This window comes from Macrotis lagotis, chromosome X, assembly GCF_037893015.1.
Source record: "Macrotis lagotis isolate mMagLag1 chromosome X, bilby.v1.9.chrom.fasta, whole genome shotgun sequence".
Taxonomy (NCBI): Eukaryota; Metazoa; Chordata; class Mammalia; order Peramelemorphia; family Peramelidae; genus Macrotis; species Macrotis lagotis.
The window spans coordinates 694060020-694073034 of NC_133666.1; the positions used below are offsets into that span (position 1 = coordinate 694060020).

Below are 13015 nucleotides of genomic sequence, written 5' to 3' on the forward strand. Positions count from 1 at the left end.
CAGACAAAATGGGCATTGACACCAGTTTCCGGTTTATTCTGTCATCTGGGTGTGGTGTGGTTGGAAAACCTGAGAGTGGCAGGAAGTGAATTTGGGGTTGAAGGTCCAGGCCCCACTGCAGAGGCCTGTCCTGCTCAGACTGGGGACCCAATCTGCTTCCCCCTCCTCCCCCCCACCACACACACAGACCTTGGTCCCATGACATGTGGCTCAACCTGGCCCCCATCACTCTGGGTCAAGCCACAGGCCCAGGGTAAGGGCACCGATGGCTTTGGGGGCCATCCAGTGAGGCTGGACCCCCAGAGGCAGCTTTGGTGTGCGGAGTGGTGAGGTGGGGACTGGGATCTCTCTCTCTGTCTCCTGAGCAAGGCCCAAGAAAAGAGAAGGATTTGGTCCTGGGGAGCACCCCGACCACCACCAGGTGCAGAAACTCTGGTTGGGGTTCCCCATCTCCCTGGGGGAATCCCCTGCCTCCTCCCCAGGGAGGCCTATAGCTTAAAAGGCACGGGGTTATTGGTAGTTGTGGTAGATGAGGGTAGAGCCACACACATTAGACAGACACAAGGATACACAGAACACAGAACATGGACACAACACAGGAAACACAGGACAAAATCTGTTTGGCACAAGTCACACTGGAATCATAAGAGCCTTGGGGTGTGTGTGTGGGGGTGCCTGATCCTCCCCCAGGAGCATGAGGGGGAAGAAGAGGCAGAGCAGTGGGCAAGGCTGACCGATCAAACCTCTGCTCTACTCACAGTGGGGAGGGGGACAGGGGAGGCTTTTTGCCTGGGAAGCCAGGGCTCACAGCCCCCTGTCTACCGTGGGCCCTGGCAGCCAAGGAGCAGAGACGGAGCTCTTGGGAACAGGGTAAATGTAGTGAGGACTCCAAGGCCCTGGGGCCCAGCCCCAACACATTCGCCCCAGCCCTGCCTCCTGGGCCTCAGGGCTGGCCAGCAGCAACACCCCACTTCAGTCTGTCTTCCACACTTTGTTGAGAAGCTTCACCACTTCATCATAGATGATGAAGACGATGGCCACGTCCAAGCAGACCCGACCCAGGCGGGGCACAGTGCCCTTGTAGAAGCTGAAGGGTAGGAGGGAAAGGGAGGATGGGTGAGTGGGGGGGGCACCTCCCTCCAAGTCTTAGGGTCCTTCTCCCCTCCCCTGCAGGAGGCACAGTCTCAGGGGCCCCTAACTCACGCCTTGAGCCCCTCATGCTTCATGATCTGGTAGCCACAGTCCCACGTGCTCTTGTACTTATGAGCCTCCAAGCCCTGTGATGGGGAAGAAGGAGGAGGACTTAAGAGATCATTGAGGCCAGGACTTCCTAATCTGCATTCTGGAAACTCAGGTTTCAAAAAACATTTAGATCATCCTATTTCCGGATACTTTGTAATCCTCTGTATTTTATGTATTTTTTTTTGGAGGTTAATTGGGGTTAAGTGAACTCACCCAGGGTCAGGAAGCTAAATAAGTATACAAGGCTAAATCTGAACTCAGATCCTCCTGCATCTAGGGCCAGTGCTCTAGCCACTATGGCGCCACCTAGCTGCCCTTATTTTATGTTCTGTACTGCGCCTAAAGAAGCATTAATTTAATTAACGCTCATTGATTGAGAAAGTTTCACCAGACAGCTCCATGACACCCACAAATGCTCTTCCAAAGAGAGAAAGTGAGGCCTAGAGGGTCAAAGGACCAATGGGCGGAGAGCTGGAAGGGCCTTCCGTCAGCTGAGTCAAGTCTCATTTGACAGATGGGAAAACTTGCTCCAGGTCTGCCAACTGAGGAGTGGTGGAACACAGATCTGAACCCAGGCTTCTGCCTCCATGCTTTCCCCGGGAGGGTGAGGGAGGTAGAGTCACTGCTGAGAAATTCAGGGACCATAAAAACATCACTTGTACAAAAAATATCCATAGCAGCCCTGATTGTGGTGGCAAAGAATTGGAAATTAAATGAATGTCCTTCAATTGGGGAATGGCTTAGCAACTGTGGTCTATATATGTCATGGAACACTATTGATCTATTAGAAACCAGGAGGGAGGGGAATTCGGGGAAGCCTGGAGGGATTTGCATGAACTGATGCTGAGGGAGATGAGCAGAACCAGAAGAACACTGGACACCCTAACAGCAACATGGGGGCGATGATCAGCCTTGAGGGACTCGCTCATTCCATCAGGGCAACAACCAGGGACAATTTAGGGCTGTCTGTGATGGAGAGTGCCATCTGTATCCGGAGAAAGAACTGTGGGGTTTGAACAAAGACCAAGGACTATTCCCTTTAATTTAGGGAAACAACAGATATCTTATCGTCTGATCTTGCTCTCTCTTATCTTTTATGTCTCTTCCTTAAGGACATGATTTCTCTCTCTTCACACTCAATGCGGATCAATGTACAACATGCAAACAAAGCAAAGACTCACAGGCTGCCTTCTGTGGGGAGTGGGGGGAGGGGAGGGAAGCAAGAATGGGGGGGAAATTGTAAAACTCAAATAAAATATTTCTTAAAAAAACAAAAAGAAAAAGAAATTCAGGGACCAGGGAAAGACTCTGCACCAACGGTGTTCCCCATCCCCTGCCCCCTGGCCAAACCCTCAAGTCAGAAGGGCAGTGGGCCTGCAGTGCCCGGGTCCTGGACGAGATTAAGAAGAGAAGGCAAGGCATCTTCCCGCTAACTTACTGGGGGGGGGGCTGGTTCACCCATTTCCTGTCTGATGAAATTGAGACAACTCGGCCCTCTCTCCTCTCTTCTCCCTCCACTCACTCGGTGGCCAGGACCAGGCCATCCCCTTGTCCACTTCTCTTCAGGCCCAGCCAACTGGCCTCCTTTACAAGCCAGCTCTTCTACTTGGCTCCCTTGGCCAATCTCTTCATTCTTCTGCTCCAGGGTCTAGTGGGTCCTAACCATCTCACCAAGAAGTTAACCAGCTCCTGATGTGGGCATTCAAGGCCCCCACGACACGACGGACCCATACCTGGCCAATCCCCTCTCTTAATACTCTTTGGTCTCACCCAGCCCTGGCTGCCCTTCTGGAAATCCATCCCCACTCCCATCCCCGCGTGTGCAGGAGGTGATCAATACACGAAGCAAGAGTCATGTCATCTCTTTAGAGCTGGTGGGAGCCCAAGAGAACCTATTTTACAGGTGAGGGAAGTGAGGTTCAGGGGACGGTCACACAGCATTAAGTAGCTGGGCCAGGAATTCTACATAGAACCCCCAACTTGAAAATCAGGGAGTTCTGCCTTTACCTGCATCCGGGTCTTAATCACATCCAGTGGTGTGTTTCCAAAGACGCTGGCGGCCCCAGCAATGGCTCCAAACACCCCGGTCACCACAGGGTTCATGGGCTTGTTGGGGTCATCTCCTGTGGAGGACAAGTGGGGGAGTGAGTCCAGGAGTGGGGCAGGGCTTTGGGGGGGGTGGGGGGGTGGCAAGGCCAGGGTCCTTACCTCGGTACCAGTTGCGCAGGGAGGTCATGACGAAGAATCGGATAGCCTGATTGGAGCCTTGCTTCAGCACGGTGGCCGTGAGGCCCTGGTAGGTGCCCTTCACACCTGGTGATGCCCGAGAAAAGGTCACTCATTGGGACACCTCCCCGGGCCTGCATGAGTTGGGCTCTCTGACCACCCAGGCCTGCCCTTGGCCTTCATGATGGCTCCTATCCAGATAGCCCCTCCCTCCAGGGAAGAGTCACCCCTTTTACTAGATAAACTTCCACCATTCATCCAAGCCTTCCTCGGGGGTGCTGTGCCCCCATGCCCCTGCCTCTTATAAGGCTTGGAGCCACCACTACAATCGTAACTGTTGCCATCATGGTCTCTAAATGGTACCATGGACAGCAGAGCTGCCTGCCCCAGGGCAACTGGCCCTGAAATTCTCCCAGACCCAACACTGACCTTGTTCCCGGACGATCTCCCTCACACCATGGAAAAAGCCGCGATACTTGGGTTTGGGGGAACACTGGTCATGGATAAACTTCACCTGCAGAAGATGGAGAACAGGAGCCCACGTTGAGAGCCTTAGGGAGATGGCAAACTGGGGCCAGGGGCGTTTAGGTCTTCTCCCCTCCCCCCATATGTCCAACAGTGCCGTGGGAGAGAGGGAGACCCAGAGAGAAAGGAGGGAGAGAAGAAGAGAGGAAAAGAGAACAAAAAAGAGAGAGGTGAGAAGGACACAGAGAGAAAAGAAAGATGGAAGGGGAGGGAGAGAAAGGAAGAGAAAGAGAAGAAAAAAGGGTGAGAGGGTGAGAGGGAGAGAGGAAGCAGGTCAGGAGAAAGATGACCCAGAGGTCAGAAGGGGCCTCAGTTCAAGCCCTGCCCAGGCCCTGGCCTATCTGACCAGGGGTCCCCTCAAGACAACGTAAGCCTGTTGCCTGTCCTTCCTCAGTCCCAGGGACTAAGACAGGAAAGGATTTTAGCCCAAGAAAAAAAGCCACAATGGTGGAAAGTCAGGCGCAGGGAATTCACTGGTCCCTGGCAGAGGTGAGGCCCACCTTGATGGTCTCCATGGGGCACACGACCACCACGGCCTCAGCCACGCCGGCCCCCAGCCCACAGAGCAGCCCCCGAGTGCTGTCCAGCCGGCCCTGGGCGTCCCGCATGTGGTTGCTGAGGAATTCGAACATCCCAAACCTAGGGGTGGGGGGGCAGGAATCAGAGCAGTCCAGGCCAGGTCTGGGCTCCCACCCACCCAGCAGGCCACCCCACTGCCGCCACCCAAGTTTAGCGTGCCTGAAAGTGGAAGCCGGTGCCCCATTTAACAGGCAAAGAAACTGAGGCTGAGAAAACAAGGGGGTGCCCTCGAGGCGGCTGCTTGGCCCTCTCCGGGCCTCCGCTCCCACATCTGTAGGATGGCTACTGAGCACATATGCTGCCGCTTCGTGCCCCACACCTTGTCGTCCCTCCCCCGCCTCACCTGACTGCCGCCTTGGGGATGGAGCCATAGAGAAGAGAGCTGAGGCCCCGGTAGAGACCCAGGACTCCGTGACTGCGGACGGTCTGCTTCACGCAATCCCCTGGGGAGGAAGGCAGAGATGTGGAGGCCCGGCCCACAGGTGGCCCCTGTGTACTGAGGACCCCAGAACTCACAATGCACCTGTGCCCCCGAGCCCGGCTCCCCGAGTGGGGGCTCCATCTCGGGGCCCCAGCCCTGGTGCTCTTGGAGCCAGAGACCTCAGAGGCCATCCAGTGCAATCCCCTCATTAGACAGCTGAGGAAACCGAGGCCCTCAGGCTTGCCTGAGGTCCCCCAGTCTGTATGCGTCAGAGCCGGGATCTGAACCCAGACCTTTAGACTCCAGAATCAGAGGTCCCGCCATGTCCCCCTCCAAGCCAGCCTCCTGCTCGCGGCAGCCGTGGCTCCAGTACCCGACAGCTAACAAAGGCTCCTCTGTCAGAGGGCTCCCTGCCCCCACGGAGGACAAGGCCCGCCGTGGCCCGTCTAGCATGGCCCGGCCCCCCCCCGGCGCCCCCCGGCCCGGCCCCCCCGCCCCCCGGCGCCCCCCGGGCCTCACCGATGCCCCGGTAGCGCGGCGGGTGGGCCTTCTCGTCCAGCTGCAGCTGGGTCTTCACGTACTCCGTGGGGAAGGTGATGCAGATCTCGATGCCTCCGGCCAGGCCACCTGGGGGCGCCACAGGGTTGGGGGCGGGGCCCGGGGGCTGGGGGCGGGGCGCCGCCGGGCTGGGGGCGGGGCCAAGGAAGCACCTTGGGAGCCGGCTCAGGTGACCCCAGGGTGGGGTGGGGGAGGGGCCGGCCCTGCTCCCGGGACACGCCCCCTCCCGCGGGCAGCCTGGGCCCCTCCCCCCCCGTAGCGTGACTCAGCAGGGGGGGTCCTGGGGGCGTGGGGGAGGGGGCTTCAGGGTCCAGCCGAGGCCCGGAGGGCGGGGACCCGCGCCATTCGCACCCAGGACTCTCCAGGCGCCCCCTCGGCTTCCCCCTCACCTGAGGCGATGGGGGGGACCCAGCCCGAGCCCCTTCCCTGGAGACCCCAGGCCCCTCCCCGCCCCCGGCCCCGTCACGTGATCTCCAGGAAACTGAGGCTGAGCTGGGGGGGGCGGCGGGGGGGGGCCCGGGCCAACGCACAAACAAAGCCCCCCGCCCCCGGCGAGCCCCGGGGCCCCCCCACCCGGGAGCCTTCGGGAGCGCGGGGGACCCGGAAGTGCCCCCGCCCCCGCCCCCCCGCCGCCTCACCTGCCAGGATGGCCTTGCCCGGGTGCGTGAGCTTGGCCTTGCCGGCGGGGGCCATGGCGGCGCGGGGGGCGCGGGGGGCTCCGGGGCTCCGGGGGCGCGGGCCCGCGCTGGCCTCGGCGTTCTGGGCTCCGCCGGCGGCGCCGACGCGACACGGACTGCGGCGCTGGGGCGGCGGCGGGGGCGGGGCGGCGCGGGGGGCGGGGCCCGGCGCGCGGGGGCGGGGCGGGGGCGGGGCCTCGGCCGTGCGGCCGCGCGCCGCGCAGGCTCCGCCCCCGCCTGACCCGGGCCCCGCCCCCGCCCCGCCCCCGCGCGCCCGGGCCCCGCCCCCGCCCCGCCCCGCGCGCCCGGGTCCGAGGCCCCGCCCGCGCCGGGGGGGCGGGAGGAAGGGGCAGAGGAGGGCGGGGGAGGGGCGGCCCGCCGCGCCCGGCTCCTGCGCCTCTGCTGGCAGCTGTGCCCCCCGGAGCCCCCCGGCGCCCCGCAGGCCTCAGTGTCCCCGCGTGTCCGGGGCCCCCCCAGGCCGCTCTCCGGGCCGCTCCAGCCCCGCCCCGCAGGGGCCCCTCCCCCCGCTGCTGTCTCCCCTCCCTGTCCCAGCACCCCCAGACCCGGAGGCCCCCCAAGCCGTCTCTTTTCCCTTTTGTTCTCTTGGTTCAGCGGCGGCGAGGTCACTGTGTCTGAGCCCCCCGGGCCCGGCGCTACCCACGCGGCCGCCCCCCCCAGCACCAGTGACTGTCCTTGGCCTTGAGTTTGCCCCGCCCCCCCCACCAGTCCCACGGAAGCTCCGGGTGTCTAATTCTGGACTCAGCGGGGAGCCAGGGCCCGCTCCGACCTGGGGGGCCGGACCCCGGGCCCACTCCCAGCATTTCTGGCGGGCGGGCCAGAACCCTCCTGGGGGATCTCCTGGGCGAGCCGGATCAACGCGGCCCACCGCGGCCTTGACCTCCGACCTTCCCCTTCCCTACTGGCACCCTGCTCCTCCAAGGGCGCATGGCGGGGGCCCCGCCACCTCCCCAGGCCTGGCACAGCCCGTGTGCCCCCGTCCAGTCTTGCTCCCACAGCCACTGCCGGCCTCTGATCACTAATCCCGTGGCACCCAAGGCCACCCGGGGTGTACGGTACATGGCAGGGCAGACTCGCGCTGACCTGGTGCTGCCTCATCCCAAATTGGGGCCCGTCCCTTCTTCGTCTACATAAGCAGGGTGGGCTTTCCAGCTCCCACCTTCAGCTCAGGACTCCATTTTATTTCATTTGGGGGGTTGTGTCTCTAGTCAAACTGGCACCCCCATAATCAGCCAAGCTAGAAAAACAAAGGTGAGTTACCCAAGTCTTTGGGTTCAGGTTGTCCCTTCTTAGGACAAACTCCAAGGCTGACACATATCTCATGGTTTGCTGTTTTTGCAAGGCAAGGGGGTTAAGTGACTAGCCCAAGGTCACACAGCTGGGCCATTATTAAGTGTCCGAGGCTGGCTTTGAACTCAGGTCCTCCTGACTCCAGGGCTGTGCTCTATCCACTGAGCCATCTAGCCGCCCCTTCTATTGCTGATTTTTAAGGCCAAAACTCAGTGAAGACCCCTCCTCACTGCCAAACTGCTAGATCCAAAGCCCAGGTCTGGCCATGTCACCCCAGGTCAAGGAGCTGTTGGGCCTCACTATGACCCACCCCCCCCAGCATCCTATAGGTCCACACAGCCTCTGGGTCAGCCCTGCCAGCCCATTTGCTATTTATATCTACATTAAGGTCCACCTCCAGCCTCCACACATTTGCCCGGGCTGTCCACCCCTCCTGGAATGCCCTCCTCATCTCCTCTGAGAACCCTCAGCCTCCATTAAAATTTAGCTAGCAGAAGCATCGTGGGTGGGCAGTCTGATGCACCCTATCTGCTTAGGATGCACATATATTAAATGTCCCTCCAGGAAGATGTGAATTCTGGGAGGTCTGGGATGGTTTTAAGTCTGTGTCCTCACCCCAGGGTGATGGAAGCCCCCTTCCCCCTCAGTGTTCCTCCAGAGCCAGGGAGGGGCAGCCACGGGCCAGGAGGCAGGAAGGCCCACAGCACCGAGGTCAAGGGGGCTCCCCCTTTCAGATTGTGGCCCACTGCCCTGGGGGGGTCCGGCTGGCTGCACGGCTGTGGGAGACATCACTGCATTTCCCAGGCCCCCCAGGATCACGATCTGCAGCAGGGAGGCGGCCTGCCAAGAAAACAAGCTCAGCGCATCCTGGGGGAATCACTGGCCAAAAGCTAGAGTAGGTCAGAATTAGCAGAGGCCAAATCTGAACCCGGGTCATTTGATTTGAATTAAGTCCAGTGGCTAGGAGGGGATCGGAGCCCTGGCTGAAAGGCTGTGTGACCTTGGCCAAGTAACTTGTCCGCTCCGAGGCCCTAACTTGCAAAATGAGTCCTAGGCTGGCAGCCCCCCCATGATCTGTTGGGAAGTGTCTCCTGAAGCGGGCCTTGTGGCAGGCAGGGGGGCCGGGGGGCCCCAGGCAGCTTCATTTGGCGGTGGGGGCCAGGCAGACACGGAGCTGCCACACTTGGGGCTCCCACCCCACCCCCCGCTGGGCCCTTCCGCTGGCTCCCTCTCCCCAGACAAAGGTCGGATGGGCCGGCCTTTGTCTTATGCAAGCCTTGCTGATCTTTCCCATGGCCACTGGGGCCTCCCCTTGGCTGGGGGTGGGGTGTTTGTGCAGCTTCACAGGCACTGACTGCCGGGTTTTCTGGGGCTCCCAGGCAGGGCACCGAGCCGCGGCTCTCCCCATTACATTCTGTGGCTTCTCTCAGGGGAGGGCCTGGGGCTTGCCCCCAGAGGTCCCAAAAAGGAAGCCTGGAGGAGGGATCACTGTGTCCCCAGATCTCAGGGGCAGGAGCCTGTGGTGGGGGGTTAGGGGGCACACTCCCAGCAGGCCCTGCACTAACTCTGGGGAGCAGGCCAAGGTCCCCCGGGCCTCCCTCTGCCCGGCTCCAGTGAGCCGGGCCGATCTGATGTCGGACAAGAGACATCAGGAGAGACAGAACTAAGAGTCTCTGCGGGATACTGGAAATGAGAGAAGCCATCGAGCTCCCGTCCCTCCAAATGGTGGGGCAGCCACCACCGCCCAACGACGGCGGACTGGGCAGTGCGGGACTGCGGAGCCGACCGCTTTCCTATCGGACGTCTCCAATAGGTCTGGCCAGAACTTTCTCCTGCCTTTATTATTGAGGGGGGGCTCTCTGGGCAGGGGAAGAGTGGATAGAGATGGAGAAATGAAGTCTTCATCCTCCCCAGAACCCTCCCCTGAAGCCGTAGGTCCTTCAGCCAGTCCACAGCCAGTCATGTATGGTCCTCCCGGAGGGCACCCGGTTGGCTAGGCTAGACTCGGCTCTGGGTCTGGTTGGGAGAGTCCTGGAGCCTTGGCTCCAAGAACCTCTGTGGAGGGATCTGAACTGGGGTCACAGTGGAAATCCTGGAGGCAAGCTGGGGTCCAGTTCTGCCTTCCTCTGGGGCCCGGGTGGCCCCGATACTTTCCTCCTATGTAAATTCTGCCCCTCCCTGTCCAGGAGGATCAGATCGGGCCAGCCAGAACAAAGCATTTTGTTCTTTGGAACCAAGTCCTGGACAAATGACTTTTTTTCCAAGCTCTTAGCCAGATGAGCTTAAAAACAAGCCAAACTGCCATGGAAACGGATCAGATCGAGTTCTTTTCTGGCATTGAGGAGCGTTAAGGGAATTAGAGTCAAGTGGAGATGGGGCAGGTGGCAGGAGTGCCACAGGACCACCCAGCCTAGGAGGAACCCAGCTGGAGAGGCCGCAGCCTGAGCTGGTGGTGCCCTGGGTCCCTCACACCCAGGGCCTCCCATCTGGCTTTGCAGCCCCATTGAGGCCTTTTCCAGAACCTTCCCACTTCTGCCACCCCCTGACCCTAGCAACACTCCCACCCATTCTCGGTCTGTTAGATTCCACTTCCAGGTCACCCCCCCACCAGGAAGCCCTCCTGGACTTCTCAAGCCCCACTCTCCTATGCATTCAGCTCAGAGGATGTAGATCCTGAAGCTCCTTTACAGATGAAGCCCCTGAGGCCCAGGGAGGCAGGCAAGTGCCACAACCTGACTCTCCAGACCCAGGGCTTGGGATCACACAAGACTCATTTGTGTATGCTGGCCACCCATCCATACCCTGGTTCATCCTGTGCCCACTCTGGGGCATCTGGAAGGCCAAGTCTGGGCCTTAACCCTGGTTTCTCACAGACCAGACCTCCATCGTGCCCACCCTTTGGGGAAGGGCTCCAATGCTCCAGCTCCTCTATTCAGTGGATCGGGCTATCAGAGTTGCCACCATTCCCCAACATCCTGGGCTTGGCTCCAAAATCATCTGCTACCCCCTGGACAAACAGTCCAACCTCCAGGGGGAATAAAGGCAGCCCTCAGTCATCTTGGGTGGGGGGAGGAGCCACATGCCCCAACGCCGTGACGTATCCTGCACCTGGTGGGACAACGGACGGGACAGGGCCATTTCTCAGTGGGACCTATCTTAGGAGTGAAGGGCTGACAGGCAGGCCAAGAGCCTGGGGATGGCCTGGGGGGCTCCACCTGGACAGCAGGCAGCAGGCCTGGGAGTCAGGGCCACTCTCACGTCCTCCCAAAGGGCATCAGTTGGCTGCCCCATCTTCTCGTACAGACATCACGCCATCTGACTTAGTTATAATGGGCTTTAATACTCATGATTAGCACAAGATTCATAACGATAAATTATACATTTCTCTATCTCCAGGACCTCCAATTGTTAATGGTATATGTGTTTGAAGAGGGGCACCTAAGAACAGCCCCATTGGCACTTGCCTGTGGGCACGTGAGGTGCCAGGGGCCCCAAGGCCTGCATCAGGCACAGCTCCTGCCTCCCATAAGCAGCTCCAGAAAGTACAACGTGCTCCCCACAGCCCCCTGAAGAACTGGCCCTGGTTCTCCAGAGCCCCAGATCCTCCCTAGGGGCTCCCTCTGGGTCTTCCTTTAGGGATCAGGCATGGCAGCCCCAGCCAAGTGCACACAACCACCTGCTATTCTTTGACACCAATGTGAGAAGGAAGGCAGATACGGCAGGTAGTTTCCCAAGTCCCAGGAAAAAGGACAGAAAGGATTCAGAGCCCATCCCTTCCTTGGGTGGCTCACTCCCAGTCCCCAGGGGCCTAGGGTGGGAAGGGGCTGCAGGGCTTCCCACTCTGGCTATGTTGGGGAGGTCCCCACAAGTCAGGGACAGGCAGTGGAACGGTCTCAGCCCTTGCTCGGAGGTGGAGCCTAAAGAACATTAGCAAAAATAATAAATAAGCACCAGGGTCCTGGGTCAGGAGGGGGGATGGTCTGTCGCCCGAGGAGCCCCCCAGGCCTCTGGGAGCATTGCTGAATGTGGCCTTCAGAGAAGCCCCCAGGAGCACAGTCTACATGTTGAAACTGTAAACTGGCGCCTGGGTGAAGCCTGGAGCCGAGTATCCATAGGAAGGTGCAGGAGCGGGGCCTGCCGTCAGCATCAACTGCTGGCCTGCAAGAGAAGGAGAAGGGTGGGCTGGGGCAGGCCTGCGTGGGGGCAGGGGGAAGCCGCTGAAGCAGGTGTGGGGCGTCTAGCCAGGGCTAGGGCCAGGGACTGTCTCCCAGTGTGGCCCGGCTGCCCGGGGGGTGGGGGGTTTCTGTGTAGCCTGAGAACTCCAAGATCGGACCACAGGCACCAGGGCCAGGGGCTCTGGAGGAGCCTCCCAGCAGCCCTGGCATCTGGCTGGCAGCACGCTGGAAGAAGCTCCGCTGCCAGACGGGGCCTCGCCTCAATGGGCATGTTAAGCCGCTGTGAAAGCCGGTGCTTGGAAGCCAGGGGCCAGAGGGGACGCCTGCCAAGCCCCAGCTGTTTCCTTGCAATCAGAGCTGGAGCTGGGAATGTGGCACTTACTTAGCCGAATCAACTGGGTATCATTCGTGCCCATCAAAATCTAAAAAAATCAGATTCACATTTAAATGACAGTTGTAGACACTGGCAGCACCCCAGTCACATGCTCCACACACAGCGGCCTTCCTGGCCATCGGTTAGCATGTCCTGGGCAGAGCCCGAGGCTCCTGCGGCACACACCAGCCTCTGTGCGGGGAGGCTGGGGCTCCAACGTCGGGTAGGCCCTCCAGGAAGCATTAGTCACCACTGCCACCACCATCCCCTCACCCTCCTCCAGGAGCACCCAGAAGCACGTCAAGTGAGCATTCCAAGGGCCACGGTAGCCTCTTGTGCCATCCCTGCCAGTGTCGACCTCACGTACCAAAAACGATGGGTGTGGGCTCTGCGCCCTGCTCCCCGTCCTTCCTCAGACTCTCTGAAGCATCCAGTTTATCCACCTAGGTTATAAGAGATGAGGATGAGGGTGAGTGAGCCACGGGGGGCCTGGGCCACCAGTGCCATGTCTGGGTGACTCCTTCAGCCATACTGGCCACAGTCCCTTCAGTCCCCTCTCATGGGGCCCTGGCCCCACCTTAGCCACAACTCTCAAGGCTGTGGTCACTAGAGTTTTCTGGGTACAGACCCGGCAGAGCAGCCAGGATAAGAACACTCTGGGGTCACCCTTGGGAGGCACAGGATGCCTCCAAAGCTTCAGAAAATTGAACTCTGGGCATCAGGAAGAGGACTTCTGGGCAGAAGCCAAATATGGGGTGTGGGGGGGAAGCTCCTTCCTCAGGAGCTCCCCAGAGCTGGGGCCCTAACCAAGGCCTTCCAGCAAAGAGCCAGATGCCGTCCCTAGGCAATTCTTCCATGGTCCCAGCCCTGGCTGGGGAGATCCTGGGCACATCCGAGGCAGTTCCAGGACCAGACTGAACAGGGCCAGGCC

At 60.3% G+C, this 13015-nt stretch overlaps 2 protein-coding genes across 6 annotated transcripts in view; both read right to left on the reverse strand.

Moving 5' to 3' along the window:
* Positions 1 to 13: 13 nt before the first annotated feature.
* SLC25A1 (solute carrier family 25 member 1) lies at positions 14 to 6331 on the reverse strand. The gene is made up of 9 exons (XM_074206455.1): positions 6190 to 6331; positions 5513 to 5620; positions 4916 to 5015; positions 4494 to 4632; positions 3898 to 3982; positions 3451 to 3555; positions 3250 to 3365; positions 1204 to 1277; positions 14 to 1087 (listed from the first exon to the last, which is right to left on the reverse strand). The coding sequence occupies exons 1-9, from the start codon at positions 6242 to 6244 to the stop codon at positions 973 to 975; spliced, it is 897 nt and encodes a 298-aa protein (XP_074062556.1). The 5' UTR covers positions 6245 to 6331; the 3' UTR covers positions 14 to 972.
* A 4503-nt stretch (positions 6332 to 10834) lies between these two features.
* The window catches only part of CLTCL1 (clathrin heavy chain like 1), an 81372-nt gene continuing 79191 nt past the window's right edge, over positions 10835 to 13015 (reverse strand). For 3 of the 5 annotated variants that reach the window (XM_074206457.1, XM_074206456.1, XM_074206460.1), the window contains 2 exons: positions 12452 to 12527; positions 10835 to 11694 (listed from right to left, as the gene is read on the reverse strand). In XM_074206457.1, the coding sequence (XP_074062558.1) occupies positions 11594 to 11694; positions 12452 to 12527 (177 nt within the window). In that variant the 3' untranslated portion in view covers positions 10835 to 11593. Of the gene's footprint in view, positions 11695 to 12093; positions 12134 to 12451; positions 12528 to 13015 lie in introns of all 5 variants that reach the window. The other 2 variants (XM_074206461.1, XM_074206458.1) reach the window with 1 other exon arrangement.

Coding starts and splice junctions, on each gene's coding strand:
- SLC25A1 (XM_074206455.1), bottom strand. CDS start 6,244: ATGGCCCCCGCCGGCAAGGCCAAGCTCACGCACCCGGGCAAGGCCATC. Junction 3,556..3,897: donor GGAGATCGTCCGGGAACAAG/GTCAGTGTTGGG, acceptor GGGCATCACCAG/GTGTGAAGGGCACCTACCAG. Junction 1,088..1,203: donor AAGCATGAGGGGCTCAAGGC/GTGAGTTAGGGG, acceptor CCTACCCTTCAG/CTTCTACAAGGGCACTGTGC.